Source organism: Scomber japonicus, chromosome 19 (genome assembly GCF_027409825.1).
Source record: "Scomber japonicus isolate fScoJap1 chromosome 19, fScoJap1.pri, whole genome shotgun sequence".
Lineage (NCBI taxonomy): Eukaryota > Metazoa > Chordata > Actinopteri > Scombriformes > Scombridae > Scomber > Scomber japonicus.
Window position 1 is genome coordinate 25,517,873 of NC_070596.1, and position 23,544 is coordinate 25,541,416.

Consider the following 23,544-nt stretch of genomic DNA (forward strand, 5'->3'; position numbering starts at 1 on the left):
AGGAGTCGTGTTTCTGTCCACCTGCTGAATGTAAAGTCCAATATTCACTCTCTTTTAGCTGTTTTTTTATACTCTCTATCAACTCCTGAGGGAAATATCTGGATCTTTAAGCTGCTTAATGCTCCACTATGTTGCAGAGAGGGAACTAAAACAGTAAAGTTGCAGGACATAAAAAACAAAAAAAATGCTGAAACCCTCATTCAGGAAGTAGGAGTAGAAGGAGTCGTTTTTGTCTCTACTAATGACAGCTTTCACACCCGAACAGTCATTGTAATGTGATCCATTGTCAATCTAAAAATGTTGATTATTGTCACTTTAAATATATGTTTTTTACATTCATGCTGGATTGATGATTGAAGTTTCTGCTGTTTTTGTTCCTCAGCTGCTTGGAGAATATGACTCTTTGGTGAAGGACCACGAAGGACTAAAGGTGAAGGATCTACTGGATTTTAAGATTTGCATTTAACCTCATTGTTTGATTGAATTTTAAACTATTTCAACGAGGTGTAGGCTGCATGGATAAAGTCCTCTATCACAGTTAATGCAGCTGTGTCGTAATATATGACCATATATGAATCAATAGAGAGAGAGAGTTTATTTTTAGCAAGTGAATTAAATACATTTCAATTAAATAAGAAATCCTCACAAACCCTCATCTAATAATTAATAATAAAATAATTGATACCATGTAGGGCAGAATCTCAGACTAACATCATCTGATAGTTTCTCCTCATATCAACCAACCTTAATTTTGACCTATGTTTTCCAGCCTCTTTTAATTTAAAGCATTTTCTCTTTGTCTCTACAGAGCAACCTGGTGTCAACAGAAGACAAACTTTTCAATGCCAATGATCAGATATCAGAGCTGAAGAGGTGAGTGGATTAGTTTTAGAGCAGTTGTGTGGAAATGTGTTAATTAATGCTGTATCTTTTTTTTTTTTAGATGCTGTATATTTTAGATTTTTCTCAAGTGTTTGTTTCAAGAGTCAAAAGGCTGAAGCACTAAAATCTGCTGATGGATTATAATTAACCCTTACATACTGTTCAGGGGCAAATTTTACCCATTTTGACCAGGCGGGGAGTTCTGGTCCTCTGAAATGAGGCCAACCAGGAAGTAACTTAGAGCTGCATTCTATCAAAAGGCCACCAGGGCGCGGCCGTCTCTATACAAGTCAATGGAGAATTCACCAACTTCTCACTTGATTTCTAACCTCAGTAAACGTTTTCAAAATGTGTTTATGGTCTCAATCGCTAGTTTAAAGCCTTCTTCAATGCAGTATGATGTTCATTTGGGACATTTTGGCCTCCCTGATTTTATATTTGACGATAAAGCAGGGTATGCATTAGGGCGTGGATACTTCCTGATTTCCCAATGTCCTCGAGATCCAGCCCTCGCAACCATAGCAATCTCCCAGCTCCGTCCATGACTCCACCTCATGTCCATATAAGTAGAATCTGTGTTTTTATTTTTCCCAGCATGCACCTGAAATTTTCAAGATGGCGCTGCCTAGATTTGAAACTATTGGCTTCCGAGCAGCAGTTCACAAACCAATGGGTGACGTTACGGATGTTACGTCCATTTCTTTTATACAGTCTAAGATTTTGACATTTGAGAGTTGTAAAAACACTTTAAATACTGTTTTCTTTTAGCCTTAAATTTGACAACTTCTCCTAATGTGACGCAGAATATATAAAAAATGGAAATATGTCCACTTCTTACAAACATCTGACATTTTTATGGAGTGTTTGACCCATATTTAATTAAAACATTCATAAATTACTATTTCATTCTTCACATTTAATATAATTTTATTGAACTCGTCATGTAAATCTTTTAATTATCCATAAACTAAAAGCATAAAAACTGAAGAATAAAGTATCTCTGCTCTCTGAAAGCTTTCTTAAGGATTAAATCACACATTAACTTTTGACTGATGAGGCGTTCATTCATAATTTGAGAGACTAATTGTCTGAATATGAACAGTATGTGAGGGTTAAACATGTAGCAGGTGTATTAGCAGGTTTATCTTTTAAATAACACACAAAGCAACAACCACATCTAAATGTTGAGATCTTTCACAAAGAGAGCTCATAGCAGAGATGTAGTCTGATTGTTTGCTTCAGATCTATCGCTGTCAAACGGCGTCACACTGTCACCGATCGGCTCCAGCGGTTTAGTGAAAGAGCTGCAGTGGAGAGAGCGAGAGAGATGGAGCACAGAGGATTAATCAATAGAGCGTAATGATGGTCTCTCTCTCCGCTGTGGAAAATAGATAACGGCATCGGCTGACGCTACACAGCAACTTTCCTCTGCGGCTTCGGCTTCTGCCTGCAAATTGGCCTCAATAAAGGCGGAGCGCGGACACGACTATGAAGTCTGTCGGGTCGATTCAGCGGATTTGTGGACGGCCGATGGAGAACAGCTCGTAAAACATCAATATCTATATCAAAGGGAGGGTTTTTAGGAGGGAAACAGGAAGGATAGAGCGGCTCAAACGTTCAAACACCTGCAAGTGGCATTTTTTAAAAAAGGGGATAGGAAACGTGAAGCAAGAAACCGTGATAAAAGGGTTAATTCATCAAATTCATCCTTCCTCTCTCTTTCCTCCCTTCCTTCTGTCCTCCCTTCCTCCCTCCTTCCTCCTTTCCTTCCCTCCTTCCTTCCCTCCTTCCTTCCTTCCTTCCCTTCCTTCCTCCCTTCCTTCTTTCCTCTGTCCTTCTTTCCTTCCTCCCTCCCTTCCTCTTTTCCTTTCTCCCTACCTTCCTTCCTTCCTTCTTTCCTCCGTCCTTCCTTCTTGCCCCCATCCCTCCCTCCTTTCCTTCCTTCTTCCTCCCTTCCTTCCTCCCTTCCTTCTTTCCTCTGTCCTTCTTTCCTTCCTCCCTCCTTCCTTCTTTCCTTCCCTCCTTCCTTCCTTCCCTTCCTTCCTTCCTTTCCTTCCTCTGTCCTTCTTTCCTTCCTCCCTCCCTTTCTCTTTTCCTTTCTCCCTACCTTCCTTCCTTCCGTCTTTCCTCTGTCCATCCTTCCTTCCTCCCTCCCTCCCTCCCTCCTTTCCTTCCTTCTTCCTCCCTTCCTTCCTTCTTCCTTCCTCCCTCCATCCCTTCCTTCCTTCTTCCTTCTTCCTCCCTTCCTTCCTCCTTTCCTTCTTTCTTCATCCCTTCCTCCCTCCTTTCCTTCCTTCTTCCTCCCTTCCTTCCTCCTTTACTTCCTTCTTCCTCCCTTCCTTCCTTGACTTGAGGACAACAGGAGGGTTAAGTCAGAATCTCTTAAATTTAGAAGAACAGTACGAACTCTAAGAAAATTGCCCAGAAAAAGGGACACATAATTTGTGAACATGAGGATCCTTTCGGGGGATTTTATCAGAGAGCCGGAACACAAAGTAGACAAAGTACACCATCAGAATTAGAAAGGAGTGTAAAAATGCAGTAAAGATATGCAGGAGCACTGCTTTCAGCTTCAGGGTCGAAACAGAGTCACGCTGAGAGAGCACAAACCTGCAAGAGCCGTCTGAAGATTGTTACTAATCCAAAGTGATAAGATTAAGGTCAGTTTTAGGGTCATATTACTTAACTTGTTTTTCAGTGAGGCGACGTCACCCATTTAAGGACATGGAGGAGGAATAGCTCAGGATGTTTTAGAGTTAAGTATCCTGAGATATTCCTTCATTTCCTCATTTCTTCTTTATAGCAGAGGAGTAAACTCACATTATCACCTCTCTCTGTTAATCTACAGCTCTTAAACATTGTTGGATCAGTATATTTTCTACTCTTAAAGGGGACGTATTGTGCTCATTTCCATTTCTATATTTATATTCTGGGGCTCTACTGGAATATCTTTGCATGATTTCCAGTTAAAAACTCCTTATTTATCTTGTACTGGTCCTTTATGCAGCCTCTTCAGTTCAGCCTCTGTCTGAAACAGGCCGTTTTAGCTCCTGTCTCCTTTAAGGCCTCTCTTTCTCCTGATGAAGAATATCAACAAACTTATAATCATGTGAACAAATTAACAATTTAAAGTCTGTAGCAGGAACCAAGGGGTTTATTATATAGGATACAATGCTCTTACTTGATAAAGTCTGATCTCAGTGATGAAACAAAGTCAACCCAGTTTTTCCAGAAATTCTTGAATTTACCCGATTCTAATCTGACAGAAAAAATTTCCACATATAAATATTGTGCATTACTTTAACCCAATCCTCCCTCCTAAAGGCCCATTTATGCTCAATGTTAAATACGGATCCGGATACAGACGGAGCCTTCTGTCCGTGCTCTGCATTCATTTCGTCCGTATTTCTGCACGTTTCTATAAAGTTTACGGATACGGACCAAACGGAGCAGTACCACCGGAAACCATGTGGGGGCAGTGTTGCTGTTACTACTCGATACGTAGCTCTAGTGAGACACGAAGAAGAAATAACAATGGAGGAACTTTTTGAGGAAAGGTTGATGAGTCATTCCCGACTCTAGCTCATCTAAAATAATCTTTTTTTTAATTATTTGCTGTATATTATGCCTCATTTGTAAATATTGTTAAAGATTGTTGTTTTCAGTAAGATTTCTTTTATGTTCTTGTCTTATGTCCATGTGCAAAGTGTGTATTTTATGTTTTCTTTATGATCTTAAAGTTTACTGATGTAAAACTCTGCAGCTTTTCAGTGAACTCTCCTGCAAGCATGAATAAATCAGATCACATCACATCAAGGTTTTAGGACTCCGACCTTGTTTAAAATCACAAAAAGCACGATCTGTCCCTTTTTTTTAAACTATGTCAGTCATCTCACTCAGCTGTCTCCTTGAATCTGATCATCTTGTGATTGAGTGTGTCCCCTCTGTGTGCCCCCCCTTCCTCTCAGAGTTATCTCTAAACTGGAGTCTCAGGTGAAGCAGCTGGAGCACGAGAACCAGGCCAGGACCCGTCAGGCTTCCCACAGTAACACACAACCTTCTGGAGCCGGGTAAGAAGAACCTCCATGTCCTGTTAATCTGCCTCTTTATTAAGGATGCTCAATTAATCCAAATTTGAGCGTGATTAGGATTTAGGGGCCAAACGATCCAAAAAATAATAAAATCGGCGGGGGGAAGGATTTTTAATAATAATGAGATAGCGCTCAATAACAAAGGTTTTATTTTGAAAAGCTTAGACAGGAAGCTGCCGCAGCTCCGTTAGTTTAACAGAAGCTGAAACACACAGCGAAATGTTTCAACTGTAAATAAAAGTGCAGAGTTTCCAGCCTGCGTCAGACAATGCACTTTATTTTGAAAAGCTCAGACAGGAAGCCGCCGCAGCTCCGTTAGTTTGACAGAAGCTGAAACATACGGTGAAATGTTTTAACTGTAAATAAAAGTGCAGAGTTTCCAGCCTGCGTCAGACGATGCTGAGTTTACTGACTAATTATTAAAAACCAGGAAGTGATGTGTGAACTATCGTCATGGTAACTCGCTCAGCTCTAATATCTCTGCACATTTTCTGCTGTGTGTTGCGTTAAGCGGCAGATAAAAGGCTGCTGCTGGGAGAGACAATTAATTAAGCCGAATGTCCAAGAAATGCAGCATGTTTCTAAAGTTAAAAAAAAAATGTTTTAATAATCGTGATTTCAATTTTGACCCAAATAATCGTGATTATGATTTTTTCCATAATCGAGCAGCCCTACTCTTTATTACACTCAGTATTATTTTCCAGATGAATCGATTGTTAGTTTGGTATATAAAATGCTCATCACAGCTTCCTGGAGCCCAAGTTGATGTTTTCAAATTGGTCCTTTTGTCTGATCAACAGTTTAAAACCCAAAAATATTCAATTTACAACCATAAAAACAAACTTAGAGGCTAGCTAGTAGCAGAAATAACTGCCTGATCTTAAACTTCCTGTTATCTTGTCCGCAGTCTTTACCATCATCCCGACCTGCTGCGGTCGCCCACCAAATGCAGAGCAGAGCCAGATGTCGCCCGCAGGAAAAAGTCACAGTTCTCTCAAAACAACCAGTCACATATGCACAAGAAGTCTCCCAATCTGTTAAATGATCAGTCATCAGGAACAGGAAGCTCTCTGGACGCCTCGTCAGCTAGCGGGAGCTGGAGGTAGGTTTCTAAATTCAAATGTTGATATCTTTTCAATCTGAGTTAGTTCAGATTTTAAAGACAGTCTAAAGTGATTTCAGAATTTTTCTTCTAAACACATTAAATAGGTCATACATGTATTAATAAAAAAGGTGTAAAAAGCATTTCAACAATTTAGATTTGAATTGTGGAGCTAGACTTCAGAAACTGTATTTCAAGATTTCTGTGTTCAGGATTTAGTGGGTGGGTCTGAAAATCATCCCTGCATTAGCATAAACCCGCCCCTGCTGCTGTGGAGGTATAAATACATTCAGCGCACACTACTACTACTACAGTCTACAGTTAGCTAATTAGCTGAGTTAGCCGCCGAGCTAGCCACCAAGTTAGCCCCTGAGTTAGCCGCCGAGCTAGCCGCTGAGTTAGCCGCCGAGCTAGCAGCTGAGTGAGCCTCCGCGCTCGCAGCCGAGTTAGCTGCAGAAAGCGACCATGTAGCGACCATGTTTCGGGTAGAGGTGGTGACTTTGATTGACAGGTGACACTTGGTAGGGGGCGGGGTTTCAGCGGACTCAGTGGCCACGTCCACAGCGTTTAGGAGCAGAGAAAGAAGCTGATTTTTACACAACTTTGAAGCCTAATTTCATATATTTGGCGATTTTTTTAATCATTCAAATTTGGCAGGGTGGTTAACAACACACTTTTCTGTGGTATGTCAAACTCAGAACACATATTTATTCTTACTTTACACAGACTTTAAGAGATTTTAAGAGATCCTTTTCTGCAGGTGTGCTTCTCCTCCAGAGTGTGAGCAGTCTCTGCCGCAGCCTCGACACCAGGAGCAGAGCGGCGGTGGCGGTGGCGGTGGCAGCGGTGGAGGCGGCGGCCAGCGGGAATCCAGCAGGAGGGACGGATCCTGCGCTCTGACGCCTGTGATGAGGGCCCTGATAGAGCTGGAGGAGACCAGAGCCACAGAGAGCCGGGCCCCCTGTAAGAACAGCTCCAGCACCCACAGTATGACTCACACTCACTCATGAAACGCTGCTAAAACTCACTTCTACTGTCTGTCTTTAAAATGTTACACTTTATATCTGCTTTTAAGGTCATAAAACACTCATAATAATGCACCAATATTGTGTCATAACATTTATATTAGCTCAGAATAAGCTTTTCATTACTGGTAAATGTTGTGTATATGAATAAAATCAGTGCTCGTTTAGTTCCAGCTTTAATTGTCAGGATAACGAGGAGATAACAAGGTTTTAAGACAAATTAAATCAAAGTCTGCCTGATTAAATTACTTTTAGTTTTTAAAGGAATTACAATCTAAATGTTAGGAATTTGGATAAACTGAGTGTGAAATGTATTAAAGCAGGGGTGTCAAACATGCGGCCCGTGGGCCGGAACCGGCCCTCAGAGGGGTCCAATTCGGCCCACTTTCCTTCCTGTCTTTTTTTCCTTCCTTCCTTCCATCTTTCCTTCCTGTCTTTTTTTCCATCTCCCTACCTTCTGTCCTTCCTCCATTCCTTCCATCTTTACTTCCTGTCTTCTTTTCCTTCCTTCCTTCCATCTGTCCTTCCTCCCTTCCATCCATCCATCCATCTGTCCTTCCTCCCTTCTCTCCATCTTTCCTTCCTCCCTTCCATCCATCCATCTGTCCTTCCTCCCTCCCTTCCATCTTTCCTTCCTGTCTTTTTTTCCTCCCTTCCTTCCATCTTTCCTTTCTGTCTTTTTTCCTTCCTTCATTCCATCTTAACTTCCTCCCTTCCTTCCATCTTTCCTTCCTGTCTTCTTTTCCTTCCTTCCTTCCTTCCTTCCATCTGTCCTTCCTTCCTCCCTTCCTTCTGTCCTTCCTCTCTTCCATCCATCCATCTGTCCTTCCTCTCTCCCTTCCATCTTTCCTTCCTGTCTTTTTTTCCTTCCTTCCTTCCATCTGTCCTTCCTCCCTTCCTTTCATCTTTCCTCCATGTCTTATTTTCCAACCTTTCCTTTCTTTTCTTTCTTCCTTCCTCACTTTTATTCTTTCCTTCCTTCCACCTGTCCTTCCTTCCTTTCTGCCTCCCTTCTTTTGTCTTTCCCTCCTTCCTTCCATCTTTTTAATGATCCGGCCCACATGAGATCAAATTGGGCTGTTTGTGGCCCTTGAATGAAAATGAGTTTGACACCTCTGTATTAAAGAGAGCTCAGTCTGTGTGTGTGATGGAGGTTGTTCCAAGAAGTGGAAAGTAAGAAGTGAGTGAGTCACAGTTTCCTGAAACACCAGCAGGAGAGAAGGAGAAAGCTTAATGGCTGCTGATCAGATCTATAATGTGATTTAAGTGACTATCAGGATATTATTCCACTGTAGGTGCTCGTACTGCTTTAACCTAATAAAGACTGAGATGTTCTTTAGTATCAAAGAGGAAACTTAAAGCACCCACAATCATTACTATTAATCATACTTTGCATTTTAGGGCTGCAGCTGATGATTATTTCATTATTATTGTCTTCTAATGTCACAAATGCTCAGTGTGATATTCAACATCCAAAGGAAATGTATTCAAATAGCTTTTTTCCAATTAAAACAACAAACGTTTTCTGTCATGTATAATAATGACACAGAGGCTGATATTCCTTCCTTCCTTCCTTCCTTCCTTCCTTCCTTCCTTCCTTCCTTCCTTCCTTCCTTCCTTCCAAATTTTTACTTGAGAAAAAGCTTATTATTGATGATCAAAATAGTTTCTGATTTATTTTTATTTGATAGAAAATGAATATGCAATTATTTTGATTATCAGTTTCTCAAATGTGAGGAATTGCTTTTGCCTTTTTCCCTTTTTTTTGTGGATATACTGTATATGACAGTAAATTGAATATATTAACATGTTAGGCTGTTTAATCAATAGGCTTTAATCAATTAAGCTGTTTGCATTAATGTGAGCTTTGAGAAATTGTCCTTTATTTGTTTCATAGACTAAAAAACTAAATTGAGCAAGATAATTATTAGCAGATTAATCAACATCATAACACGTATAACAGTTTTTGATTTAATATTATATATTGTTTATTTGCAGGAGTTTGCACTAAAAGTATTAAAAACAGCACTTTTTAAAAAAAGTAAACCCACCTTTCTTGTCCAGGTGTTAAATTTAAGCAACAAATAAACATTGATTTCTATTTTTGTACCTTTTCTAAATGTAATAATGAAAAAAAAAAAAACTTTTAAAGGAGCATTTACTGCATTATCTCTCTGTGGTGACAATAAAACATAATGAACATACAGTTATGAAGATTATATTATAATAACTAAAGGCAGATTTCTTATTTCTTTGTGTTAATGTTGGTGCACGTCACACATAACAAGTGTCTCTTCGTGCTGTAACACACACACACACACTCACACACACACACACACACACACACACACGCACACCTCTGGATTGGACCTGATTTCGTCCCCTCTGTGTGTTTCCTCCCTGCAGGGGTCGGCCCTCAGAGGACCACGGTGGGGTTTGTGGAGCGGAGACTCAAAGAGCCGATCCAGGAGCGAGTCGTGATCCAGGCGGACAGCGATGTGGCTAAACCTGGAGGAGGAGCGGCCGGAGCGGAGCGAGGAGGAGGAGGAGGTGGAGCAGCAGTGAAAAGTCGCAATGGAGCGGAAAGAGCTACGACTCTGCTGAAAGCTCAGAGGAGTTTGTCTCCAGAGGGCCACAGATCCTCCTCACTTCCTCCTCCAGCACATCGAAACATCCCCACTGCTACTACACCCAGTATGTCCTCCCAGTGCTCCCAGTGCTCCCACTCTCACCTGGACACCATGTTTTTTAATTTGTAGTATGTGAACACACCTTCTTAGTGCTTTGGGGGAAACCTCAAGGTTGGCTGATTAAGGAGGACTGAAAGTAAAACCCTTTTTTTTTTTTTTTTTTTGTTAGACGATAGATAAAATTAATTAGATTCTGTCTCCATAGCGATTATTCACAGCAGCAGACGAGCTGTCAGCTGAACCTCTGCGGCCCTTTTATCTTTGTTAAAACAGTTTGGGCTTATTAAAGCAGATATATTCAAATTATAGGAGGTGTGTGAGCAGGTAGAGGCTCGTACTCCTTTGAGTCATTACTCAAATCAATTCTGAACACACAGACGTGAAACATGTATTTTTAAATTCAGTGTGACTTACACTTCCTGAGAGTATCGTTTTCTGGTCACTTCTGATTTGCTCCGTGAATTAACTTCCATAAATCTGCTCAGGAAATATAAAGAAAAGCTGCCTGAGAATCAAGTTTTCTACAGTATAAAATAATACAGTGATAGTTGTCATGGTTACACTGCAAACAGGATGTGTTAATCGGTAATTCGGCACTACTTTTAATAGTTTAAATCTAGCATTGTTTCATTGAATCCATGGCAACACTGTACTTCCTGTTTAATCAAGACTCGTAGACTCGTGACAGTAGTAATACCTAAAAAATTTAAAAAACAACTCATGACTGTTGCTTCAAATCAGATATTTAAACATTAACCAGTCAAGGAAGGAAGGAAGGAAGGAAGGAGGGAAGGGAGGGAAGGGAAAGGAAAGAAGGAAGGGAGAGAGGAAGGAAAGGAGGGAGGAATGAAGGAAGGAAAGGAGGGAGGATAGAAGGAAGGAAAGAAGGGAGGAACGAAGGGAGGGAGGAAATAGGGAGGGAGGGAGGAAAGGAGGGAGGAATGACAGAAGGAAAGGAGGAAGGAAGTAAAGAAAGAAGGATGAAGGGAGGAAGGAAGGAAGGAAAGAAGGAGGGAGGAAGGAACGAAGGGAGGGAGGAAAGGAGGGAGGTAAGAGCTTTATTGTCAACCCATTTATACACAAATATACAATAAGGATTAAGTTTAATTTCCCCTCTAAGTAATGCAAAATAAAACATGCATAAAGTGCAGATTAGCCCCCAAAGCATCATGGGAACTGTAGTTCTACAAAGGAAAGCAAATCAAAGCAAAGAAGAGTAATGAGGACGACAAAATCCATTAATATGAACTTTTTTATTTTAGTATGATCAATATTTTTATGATATTAGCAACGATCAGAGTCTTTTATTCCACTTTCATACAGACATGCAGTTACTGTAGTTTGAAGTGTATTTTTAAAACTGTAAATAATGTTTCTGTTACACTCAAACCAATTAACAAAAGCAGGACACTTATCTTTTTTGTGGATCCCTAAAAAGAAAAACTGTCTGGAGATTATAGATTTTTAATTAATGTTGTATCGGTGTATTAAAGTTTTAATTAACGGTGCGCTCTCCTCTCCTCTCCTCTCCTCTCCTCTCCTCTCCTCTCCTCTCCTCTCCTCTCCTCTCCTCTCCTCTCCTCTCCTCTCTTCTCTTCTCTTCTCTTCTCTTCTCTCCCTCTCGTCTTCCTCTTCTCTCCTCTCCTCTCCTCTTCCTCTTCCTCTTCTTCTTCCTCTTCTTCTTCCTCTTCTCTTCTCTTCTCTTCTCTCCTCTCCTCTCCTCTCCTCTCCTCTCCACCTCTTGTCTTCTCCTCTTGTCCTCTTGTCCTCTTCCTCTCCTCTCCTCCTCTTGTCCTCTCCTCTTCTCCTCTTGTCCTCTTCCTCTTCTCTTCTCTTCTCTTCTCTCCTCTTCGCTCCTCTCCTCTTCGCTCCTCTCCTCTCCTCTTCTCTTCTCTTCTCTTCGCTCCTCTCCTCTTCTCTCCTCTCCTCTCCTCTCCTCTCCTCTCCTACTCTTCTGTTCCTCTCAGCAAAAAGAGACACTCTACTCCTGCCTCTGTCTGCGAAGTCGAGCCCTAAACGCTGCCCCAGTGAGAACTACTCCACTGCTTTTGGTCACCTGATGCCACGAGAGGAACACATGCACAAAAGGTGAGAAACACACAGTATCCCTAATCAGTTTCATCATGAGTGGAGTATTTAATATGATATGAGGTCAAACAGAGATACTACAACTGCTGACAATAAGAAGTTATAGAAGCCATATGAATAATATCCAGATATTAAAATGAAGGTTTAGGCTATAAATGATTATAAAGGCCTTTTTAAATTTCTGGATCATAGAAGAAGAAGACGAAGGAAACTTTATTTGGGACACGTCTGAAGGTCCATATCAATAAAAGTTTGACAACAAAAATTGATAAAAAATGACATAATGAACAAATCAGTTTAGTTTTTGTTAGTTTCGTTTATTTATTTAAAAAGGGACAATGTACATTCATGAACATTTCAAATTAAAATGTAAATGCACCGGAGTTAGCTAAGATAGCTAGTTTTCATCCATTGTCCCATAACAGGTCAGGACAGAGAGAAAGAAAGAAAGAGTAATAAATAAAAAGAAAAGTTAAAAAAAAAAAGAAAAAAAAGAAATGAATGAACAACAGAGTGACAAATCAGCACAATTAAAACATCAGATTGTTAAAAACAGACATACAAGGTGTTAGACATACAGGTAAACTACAGTGCAGGTTAGTTATGGTTACAGTTTTGGTTATTTTTAATCCATCTCTTATTTTTTTAAGTTTATCATACAGTGATGCAATGAAATATAATATTTAGTAGAGCTGTTTGTGCTGCTAACGCTGAGGGGAAACAGATAACAGATATTCTCCTATTGTGTCTTATCTCAAGAAATCCTATTATAATGTGTCTTTTTAATATATTGTATTTATTTGATATCTTAATGCCTTTTTATTCTTAATTTAAAACCCTTTTAATAGCCTTGCTGATAAAGTGCTGCACAAATAATACAGTGAAGAGGAAGAACATGAATTTGCTTTCAGGGGACGCAGAAAGTTTAATTTGGCTTCTATTCAAACTGTCCTGCATGTTTAACTCCGGTGAGAATTTAGTTTCTTATCTCTGCCGTGTGGAAGTCGTCCTCTAACTACAGCGCAGCGCTCGAGGTTATTCAGCACGACGACACGAGGACGGACGCTGTGTCTGTGACATCGAGTCGAGAACAGACCGTACAGACGGTGTCACGGCCGCCTCTCATCACGACCGTCACGTCTTTGAACCGCTGAGCTTTTTTTTCTTAGCAGCTGCTGCTTTAACCCTCATGCTGTCCTCGAGTCAAGGAAGGAAGGAAGGGATGGAGGGAGGAAGAAGGAAGGATGGATGGAAGGGAGGAAGAAGGAAGGAAGGAAGGAAGGAAGGAAAGGATGGAGGGGGGAAGGATGGAAGGGAGGAAGAAGGGAGGATGGATGGAAGGGACGAAGGAAAGAATGGAATGAGGAAGGAAGGAGGGATGGAGAGATGGAAAGGAGGAAGGAAGGGAGGAAGAAGGAAGGTAGGAGGGAGGGAGGAAACAAGGAAGGAGGGAGGGAGAAAGGAAAAGAGGAAAGAAAGAAGGGAGGAAAGGAAGGAAGGAAAGAAGGAGGAAGGAAGGACAGAAGGAAGGAGGGAAGGAAGGAAGGAAGGAAGGAGGGAAGGAAGGACAGATGGAAGGAAGGAGGGAAGCAAGGAAGCACAGATGGAAGGAAGGAAGGAAGGAAGGACAGACTGAAGGAAGAAAGGAGGGAAGGAAGGAGGGAAGGAAGGAAGCACAGATGGAAGGAAGGAAGGAAGGACAGACTGAAGGAAGGAGGGAAGGAAGGACAGATGGAAGGAAAGAAGGAGGGAAGGAAGTCAAAACAGACGGGGTATGTTTGACCCGGGAGGACGACAGGAAGGTTAAAGAGGCTTAATAATAATAAAGTGAAGCTCATCACAGACGAGGAGGGTCAGATGAGCTTCATTCACTTTCTCATTAAAACACCAAACTGATGAAATTCACCACAAGGTGTCGTCCTGCTGCCACAACTTCACATTAAACCTTTAGTTTACTCAGCAGATACATTCATTTAAACCGGGTCACAAGGAAGTCACAGGTTGTTCAGCTTCTTATTTCTATATTTCCAAACACCAAAAGATAAGATGAGATGAAATGATGCGTTTGAGTTTAAATAAGTTTGTGTTGTTTCTGCAGGTTTGACGGAGACGTCGACCAGAGGCGTCACTCATTCCACAGCGGCAGCCCCAGGAAGAGACTCCAGTTCACATCAGCAGACAGAGACGGTAGTAATATCTAAAATATATATATATATATATATATATATACAAATAACTCATGACTGTTGCTTCAAATCAGATATTTAAACATTAACGCTCCTGTTGTCGTCGAGTCGAGGGAGGAAGGAAGGAGGGAAGGAAGGAAGGAAAGAAAGGAGGGAGGATGGAAGGAAGGAAAGGAGGGCGGAGGAAGGAAGGAAAAGAAGGAGGGAGGAAGGAAAGGAAGGAAGGAAGAGAGGAAAGAAGGAGGAAGGAAGGAAGGAAGAATGTTTAAAAGAAGCAGAAGTAGAGAAAAGTTTCTGTTTCCTGCTTCAGTATGTTTTCCTCCTGACTTTAAATGTGTGACAGCAGCTCCAGATATCAGCGCTTTCTGATTGAAACAGCTCGTAAATCTGTTCATAATGTGTCTGTTTTTATATTTTTTTAATCCATTTGCAGCAATAATTTTTAATCCTTTATTGAATCACTGATGTTTTTTTTTAATTGAGTTGAAATGAGCCTCACATCTTTTCCTCTGCTGGGATGAATAACTTGAGATCTTATTTAGCTGCAGTTTATTCAAATCAGATGAACTACGACTGAGCTAATTTAATCTTTAATCTTAGTAAATATCTACTAAATTAACTGCAACTTTCTAGAAAGCTTGATTAAATATTTCCCCAGAATAATAATCTCAAGCAGGAGAAGAGCTGATAAAATGTTTGCTCAGAAGAAGAAATTAATGACTTCTTCTTCTTCTTCTTCTTCTTCTTCTTCTTCTTCTTCTTCTTCTTCTTCTTCTTCTTCTTCCTCTTCCTCTTCCTCTTCCTCTTCCTCTTCCTCCTCCCAGATGTTCAGCAGCAGCCGGAGTCCTCCAACAGCTTGAACCCACCTGATGGAAACTCCCAGCTGGGTTGGGAGGAGCGGGCGGTCTGTGGCGGAGGTGGAGGAGGCGTCGCTGGATCTGACCTGCAGGACTCGTACGAGGATGCGGCCCCGCTGTTCCTGGACAGGCTGCATTCTCTGGCCGAGGCCGAGAAACTGTTTGACGAGCTGACGCAGGAGAAACTACAGGTGAGCATCACATCACAGGACGAAGGGCCACTTTATTTTAAACCTCAGTATTGCCCACAGACTGTATAAAAGAAATGGACGTAACATCCGTGACGTCACCCATTGGTTTGTGGACTGCTGCTCGGAAGCCAATAGTTTCGAATCTAGGCAGCGCCATCTTGAAAATTTCAGGTGCATGCTGGGAAAAATAAAAACACGGATTCTACTTATATGGGCATGAGGCGGGGCCATGTGCGGAGCGGGGAGGTTGCTATGGTTGCGAGGGCTGGATCTCGAGGACATTGGTCAATCAACCTGTCAATCAGGACGTAGCCACGCCCTAATGCATACCCTGCTTTATCGTCAAATATAAAATCAGGGAGGCCAAAATGTCCCAAATGAACATCATACTGCATTGAAGAAGGCTTTAAACTAGCGATTGAGACCATAAACACATTTTGAAAACGTTTACTGAGGTTAGAAATCAAGTGAGAAGTTGGTGAATTCTCCATTGACTTGTATAGAGACAATAATATTGTTTATTAGGATAATTTCTGAGACAATATATCGTCCAACAACAGTAGTTATCATGACAGGCCTAACCGTGATGCAGGAAAGTGGCACGCTGGTTCGAGTTCAAAAAGCCGACTCTCTCTCTCTCACACACACACACACACACACACACACACACACACACACACACACACACACACAGGCCTCGACAGCACCACTGTAATCCCCATCAGACCCTCTTATGTAACTCTGACTTCATCATTGTTTTTACACCACTCCTAAATTACTTCTATTTTTAGAAAGTTCACACACAAACAGGGCACGGTCATACTGGGACACACACACACACACACACACACACACACACACACACACACAGACACACAGAGAGACAGCAGACTAATCTAATGAGTCCTGTATAAGTGTCTGATTGGGTCGTGTATGATTGTTCCAGCAGCTCGTCTCTCACACATCGCTCCTGTTTTCACCCTCGCTGCTCCGTCACTGAACTTCAGGATCAAATATTTTTAAGTTTCTTTTAATCACTTATAAAAGCTCCACGCAGTTTATCTCCTGCCTGCTAAGCCTTTACAGCCGTCCCAGCGGTCACTCAGGTCATCCAGTCAAAAACCTGCTGGCTGTTGTTAAAGAACCAAAAACACCAAAAACAAAGGAGACTGTGCTTTTCCTGTTTTTATACATTTAATAACAATTCCTTCCTTCCTTCCTCCTTCTCTCTTTCTTTCCTCCCCCCTACCTTCCTCCCTTCCTCTGTCCTTCTTTCCTTCCTTCCTGTTTTCCTTTCTCCCTCCCTCCCTCCTACTTTTCTAAAGTTTGACTTACTTAATTGCTTTTTCTATAAATTATTAACCTATTTATGTACGTGTGTGTATGTGTGTGTTTATATATGTGTGTGTGTTTGTGTGTGTGTGTGTGTGTGTGTGTGTGTGTGTAGATTGAGGCAGCTTTGAGCCGGATGCCCGGAGCCGGCGGCAGAGTGAGTCTACAGACCCGGTTAGATGAGGTGAGACTCTGTTGTTCTGTTATTTTGCAATAAATTAAAAAACAGCAACATAAAATGACAGAAAACATTGATATACATATTTAATAACTAACATGTAGTCTCAAATATCAGCTCTGGATGAATTATTACTAAATTTTAGGCCTTTTTCTGCAACGTTCTGGATTCATGAAAACTCTTCTAGCTTTTCCTTTACAGATGTCATACTATAATAATATTTACACTGGTTCTGAAAATACTGTTTTTAAGTAATGCTCTACTTTTGTATGACACTCCTCAGGTTGAATCGACTCTATTATCTGCACATCATACCATAAATATAGTTGTTCTGATTATTCTTTTTAAGTCTAAATGTAAACACAGGTTCATATTTCTCATTACTATATCTCTCAGTCCTGTATTTCTTCTAGTTCTTTCCTGAGAATGAGATGTTTTAAGGGGAGAGAAGAGAGAATAATTACAAAGCAGCCAGCTAAATATGCTGAGGCCTAAACTACACAGGTGTAGGTAGTTTCCCCTGACGTCCGCTCTAGTCCCACCCACTGGCTCCTGAGACAAGAAGCCCAAGGAAATAGGGGAAGAGAGGGATGTCACCTTTATATAGCGACAAACCCAAGGATGCTTTACAGGGAAAAATCAAACAAATCTTCACTTTTCACCTCAGTTATCTCAGCAGTCGGCCCGATTTTAATTCTCAGACTAAATCCTCTAACCTCCTCCTCCTCCTCCTCCTCCTCCTCCTCCTCCTCCTCCTCCAGGTGGCCTTAGAGAATCGTCTGGAGAGGCTGAATCGTGAGCTGGGATCGATTCGCATGACTCTGAAGAGATTCCACGTCCTCCGCTCCTCCGTTAACATCTAGCGACGTCCGTGTAAACGACGTTAGCTACGACGTTAGCGACAACGTTTTAATTTTTTTTTCTATACCACGCAGCACTGATTGTCTTTCAGTCTCTCCCTGTGCCATAAAAACTGGTTTCTCTCTGTACAGCAACTTCCTCCAAACACGGCATCTTCTTTTCTACGTATCTACTTATTACTCGGGGATACTTTTTTATATGTCTGAGATATAAAATATTACAATTTTTTCGGAGTATATTTTTAGTAAGACACAGATTTGTACAGTCGTTTACTTTTTTAGTCACAGAAATATTAATATGATATGTTTTAATTGCCATATTTCAGGTTTTTAAAATAACATTTAAAAAAAAAAATCGGATTAAAATGTTGTGGAAGATTTTTAAAAAGGAAAAAATGGGAGCGATTTTTTTCCAGCAGAGACATTCATCCACTTTTTTGGGGGACATATCACTGCCATCTGTGTTAGTTTTCATTCCTCATGGCTTCAGATGTATTTATTTATTTTATACTGGAAGAGATTTTAGATTTTTCTTTTTTTGGTGCATTTTAACGTGTTACTTTATTCATAAGTCGGTTGTTACCACTTGTTTTTTGGGCCAAAATTTTTATCAAACTTGAAGGAAATGTTTGTTTACTTGAATCAAATTGCCTTTTATTGTTTCATTTTTTGTTCTCTTCTTTCTTCTTTCCTTTTTCTTTTACTTTTTAACTTTTTACATTCCTACTTGTCACTTTTCTTGCTCTTAATGTTTCCAAATTTAAAGTGATTTTTCCAGATTTAGAGCCACTTGTAAAATCCAAACCAGCAGTTCACTTTACTCATTTTCTCTCTCTCTCTCTCTCTCGCTCTCTCGCTCTCTCTCTCTCTCTCTCCCTCTCTCTTTCTCTCTCTCCCTCTCCCTCGCTCTCTCTCTCTATCTCTCTCTCCCCCTCTCTCTATCTCTCTCTCTCCATCTTTCTCCCTCCCTCTCCATCTCTCTCTCTCTCCCTCTCTCTCCCTCTCTCTCTCTCTCTCTCCCCCCTCTCTCTCTCTCCCCCTCTCCCCCTCTCTCTCTCTCCCTCTCTCTCTCTCTCTCTCTCTCTCTCTCTCTCTCTCTCTCTCTCTCTCTCTCTCTCTCTCTCTCTCTCTCTCTCTCTCTCTCTCTCTCTCACAGTGTCAAATCTTTCTTTCGGCCGGTTCTTTCTCTTTGAGCGCTGCTTGTGCATGGAAATTTTTGCACTGCTTCTTTTTTTTGCCTAACAGGAAATTCACTGGAACTATAATATTGTTGTTGCACAATAAATGAAGCTTTCTCTCTTTTGATAACTTCACGTATTCCTCCTTTATTATGACAGCGTGGTTTTACAGAGACTCTTCAGAACATGTTTCACACATAAATGGACGAGTTTTGGTGAGATGAGAGAATTAACGAGAATTAACCTTCCTGTCGTCCTCCCGGGTCAAATTGACCCCGTCTCTTTTGACTGTTCCTTCTTTCCTTCCTTCCTCTTTCTTTAATTTTTCCTTTGTTTCTTTCTTTGCTACCTCCTCCTTCCATACTCCCTTCCTTCCTCCCTCCCTCCCTCCCTCCCTCCTTACACCTTTCCTTCCTACCTCCTTTCCTTCTCTCCTTCTGTCCTTCCTCTTTTCCTTCTTTTCTTCCTTCCTTCCTTCCTCCCTCTTTCCTCCTTTCCTTCCTTCCTTCCTTCCGCCCTCACTCCTTCCTCCTTATCTTCCTCCTTTCTTACTCCTTGCCTTCCTTCCTCCCTTCCTTCCTTCCTTCCTCCCTCCTTCCTCCTTTCCTTCCTTCCTTCCTTTCTTCCTTCCTTCCTCCTTTCCTTCCTTCCTTCCTTCCTTCCTTACTCCTTTCCTTCCTTCCTTCCTTATATATTTATGATCTGGCTCAAGTGAAAATTTAATTTATTATCAATCAGACACATTTTGTACAGTTTTCATATATAGCGATATAACAAAGTGCTTTACATAGGGGAAAAAAACACAGAAAAAAACACCAAAAAAAGCATTATGCAAATGACCAAGTAGTAAATCAGACTAAGACATAAATAAAATAAAATCCAGATAAATAATATAAAGTTAAATTAAAAAGCTATACTTTAAAGTAAGCCTTACATTTGAATTGCTTTTAAAAATATCAACTAAACCACAAATATATGACAGTAAAGCTCTGGGGTCTGCAGGATTAAAGATTAAAAAGTAAAGTATGTTTTAAAGAAAATAAATAAATAAAGAGATAAAAACAACAATTTAAGAAATACCAATAGAATTAAAAGGATATTACAAGTAGAAAAACAGACAAATAAAATACATAACCGTCAATAAAAAGCCAGATTAAAAAGGTAGGACTTCATTTTGCTTTTAAAAATATCAACCAAACCACAAACATATGACAGTAAAGCTCCGGAGTCTGCAGGATTAAAGGTTAAAAAGTATTAAAAAAGTAATTTCCAGCCTGTATTTTAATAATGCAGTTCATGATGTAGCCACTAGGTGTCGCCTTTCCTCCTCTACTCTCCTATCCTCTCCTCTCCTCCCTCTTCTGATGTAACCGGTAACCTGTGAGCGTCCCACCGGAGGAGCAGCAGCAGCAGTAGCAGCACCGGGAACCGGACAGCAGCAGCAAGCAGAGAGCTCCGGGTGATGGAGCAGCAGCAGCAGCGGGACTAACAAGGTGGGACAAGCCGGCAGATGAACGCTCTGTGCTGGGGAGAAGAGGAGGAGGAGGAGATGGTGGTGGTGGTAGCAGGAGGAGGAAGAAGAAGAAGAGGAGGACGGACACTGCTCGTCTTTTCACTGCAGAATATTTAAAAAACAACAACATTGCGATCATCAGACTCAGCTGTGACACAACACACACCGACAACCCTGCGATGCTGAGCAAAGGATCTCCAGCTTAAATAACCCTGCACACACAGACTCTGCACAGGCTCTGCATCAGGTGAGTCCTAATGTCTCTGTTTGTCACCGTCAATTATCCACCAGATCTCTCATTAATCAATTAAAGCGACCATGCACGCGCTCATTATATTATTATGTTATTTATATGGAAGTGTTTGAACAGGCTGCAGCGGTCAGGTGGCATCCATCATCTTTTCACCACACAGCAGCAGCAGCAGATGATGATGATGACCAGTCTGTCTAGTAGAGAGCTGCTCTGGTTAGTCTCATATAATAATACCTTATTTTAGCTATTAATAATGATCTAAGGTGCTTTTCGTGGCATTTTAAGGGGATAAATAATAGATTTAAGGTGATTTTTAATGGATTATTTGCACAGTAAGACCAGAAACTTTCCCTTAATTTACACTTGCACAGTTTGCTGCTAGCCTTAGTTAGTTTAGGTGTTTTGCATGGCATTTTAAGGGGGTAAATAATGGATTGAAGGTATTTTTAATGGATATTTTGCACAGTTTAAAGGGTTTGAAGCAGACACATTCCTTTAATTTACTGCTAGCCTTAGTTTGCCCATTCATTTGATATGCTCTTTATCTATTTATTAACATATGTATCCCTTATTTTACCTATTAATAATAAATTATGGGGTTTTTTAAGGGGATAATTAAGATTTATAATGTCGATTTTAAGTGGTTTTGCCCAATTTAACCCTTAATTATCACCTTAAAATCTGACGAATGACTCATTTTATCCCTGAAAACATATCAACACATATCAAACCCTGCAATGTCAGATTAAGGGGATTCTTGATTCAATCACTTTGAGCTATTAAGGGGTTATTAAAGGGCAAAAAACAAACTTTCCCCTATTTTACACATTCATTTGCTCCTTCTAATAATGCTGAATGCTGTTTTTAAACCATCAGACCAACTAACCCTGAATATTCTTGGACAGGCTCATTTTACATAAGGGCCGCAAGACTCAGGGTAATCTGGTTTTTAATGGGGGATCCTGGTGTATCAAATCATTGATGAGTTTGTGGGATGCAGTAAGACAGTAAACCAAAGATTGGACCTATTCTCCATTTGCTAAAGTGAATAGGGTTGCAAATAACCACCATTTTTATTATCGATTAATCTACTGATTACTTTCAATAAGTCCCGATTATTCGATGTATAAAACTCGACCTGTCCTCGATTTAAATATTCTGTAACAAAGGGATGCACTTACACACCTGCAGCTATTCTTACACACTGAATGTAAACACACTTAAGGTGCTTTGATCCTCACCTACCTTTTAACTTGATTAGACGGGTGCTGCAGCGAAGCCAAAAACTTTCTAGGAAGAACACTTTACACCTGCAGAGTGTTTACCAGCGTACCTGTCACCCCACTGCTTTAAATAGTCATTGTATACCATATGGTGTCTGTGCAGTACAGTGAAATGTTATATTAACCCTTGCATACTGTTCAGGGTCTAATTTAACCAATTTTTTACATTTGAGAGAAGAAGAAAAAAACATAAATTTGACGATTTATCTTCATGTGAGCCAGAATATACCAAAAAAAGGAAATATTTTACGACTTTCTGAAAATATTTTTGTGCAAAATTACACACAAAAATTATGTAGTGAGACTAATTATGAGGGGATATTGAGAAAAGCCTTAATATGAACATTATGTAAGGGTTAACCTGTAATATATCCAAACTGACCGGTTGGTTCCAATGAGAATGGGGCAGAAAGGTAAGGTAGAGGACCCAAATTTAGACTCAACAGACAGATAGGTTGAATGATGCTGAACCAGTCCAAATCAGGCAAACAAGTCCAAATAGGTCGAAGCAGACTCCTTCCAATAAGTCCAAATGGAGATCAGGAACTAGCAGAATCATGATCAGGTTGGTGAGAATGTGAGAGTCTAGCAAAGAAACTGCAATAAATTGGCAGACTATAATATAGTTGCAGGACTTATGAGAAGTGGGATCAGGTGTGTAGATGGGGAGAAAAGAGGGAAAGTTGGAGAGTTTGGACAGCTTCAGGGTGGCAGGTTTGGGGAGTGGGTGGAAGGTACAAAGGCCTGAGGCAAAGGGCTTTGGGGATGAGAGAGTGAATCTGCAGAAATACTGAGGAGCAGATTGTGACTGAACACCCCCGCACCCAATAGGGACGGATACCACACACACGGTCCACCAAACCAATCAGGAACACTGAGCAGGCTGGGTTGAAGGGGTTTGGGGGTTGGGCAGGGTCAAAGCAGGAGACTTGAGGCAGATGGCCTGAGGGATGGACCTAGAGGGAGACCAGGATGAAGGAGTGAAGGGCTCCTGGATGCCGACGATGTAGAAGGAGGGGCAGGAGAACGATCAGACATGGGTAGTCCCTCTAGAGCAGGGGTGTCAAACTCATTTTAGTTCAAGGGCCACAAACAGCCATATTTGATCTCATGTGGGTCTGACCATTACAATCCACTGTATAATAACCTATAAATAACACGTAATACATATTATGAACCATCTAATCACAAATCACATGAACGGCCTGAGATCCCTTGAGAAAGATTAGATAAATCGTCCCAAACGTTTGCAGACAGGGCTGTCAATTTGGGGTTACCCTGGAAAGAGATACTGATAAAATGTGTCTTTAAAATTTGAATCACATTGCAAGGTTATTATCTGAAGTTTGACGTCCACAGGAAGATTAGAAGACTTGAAAATTTGGACTTAAGTATTCTGCTCTTTTCATACTTTGCAAAGCTATCCAGTTAGCCGGATTGGGGCCTTTGGTGGGCCTGCTCTAGAGGATGATCTAGAGGCTGGCAATGTAGGCAGGACCGCTCTAGAAGGCAGTACAGATCAGTGGAGTCGCTCTGGTGCTCGATTATATTGCTGGTGGTTTGAAAAGGCTGTTAGAGAAGCATGTGGTGTCTGGAGTCCAGGACCGGAGGCTGGAGGCAGACTGCTGTAGTGAGGAGCAGGAGGCGAACAGCTGGAGATCTGGTCGGGTATCGGTGCAAACAGTCGACTGAAGATCTGGGATTTCTAGCTCTGGGTTGGCAGAGAGAGGAGATGCGGGGGCTGGAGGTCTAACAAGATGTTGGTAGAGGCAGCTGACCCTTGAAGGTCTGGCAGGATGCTAAGAAGAGATGGCTGCCAGTTTAGGGACAGGCTG

The 23,544-nt window shown here is 41.1% G+C and overlaps 1 protein-coding gene across 2 annotated transcripts in view; it reads left to right on the forward strand.

Annotated features, from left to right (window-relative positions):
- The window catches only part of LOC128380730 (M-phase phosphoprotein 9), a 34,568-nt gene extending 16,681 nt beyond the window's left edge, over window positions 1-17,887 (forward strand). The window contains exons 14-24 of one of the 2 annotated variants that reach the window (XM_053340608.1): window positions 383-430; window positions 809-873; window positions 4,851-4,952; window positions 5,881-6,075; window positions 6,836-7,062; window positions 9,507-9,794; window positions 11,758-11,878; window positions 13,977-14,065; window positions 14,889-15,112; window positions 16,560-16,628; window positions 17,384-17,887. In XM_053340608.1, coding sequence (XP_053196583.1) covers window positions 383-430; window positions 809-873; window positions 4,851-4,952; window positions 5,881-6,075; window positions 6,836-7,062; window positions 9,507-9,794; window positions 11,758-11,878; window positions 13,977-14,065; window positions 14,889-15,112; window positions 16,560-16,628; window positions 17,384-17,485 — 1,530 coding nt within the window. In that variant the 3' untranslated portion in view covers window positions 17,486-17,887. The remainder of the gene's footprint in view (window positions 1-382; window positions 431-808; window positions 874-4,850; window positions 4,953-5,880; window positions 6,076-6,835; window positions 7,063-9,506; window positions 9,795-11,757; window positions 11,879-13,976; window positions 14,066-14,888; window positions 15,113-16,559; window positions 16,629-17,383) is intronic. The other variant, XM_053340610.1, reaches the window with a different exon arrangement.
- The last annotated feature ends 5,657 nt before the right edge of the window (window positions 17,888-23,544 follow it).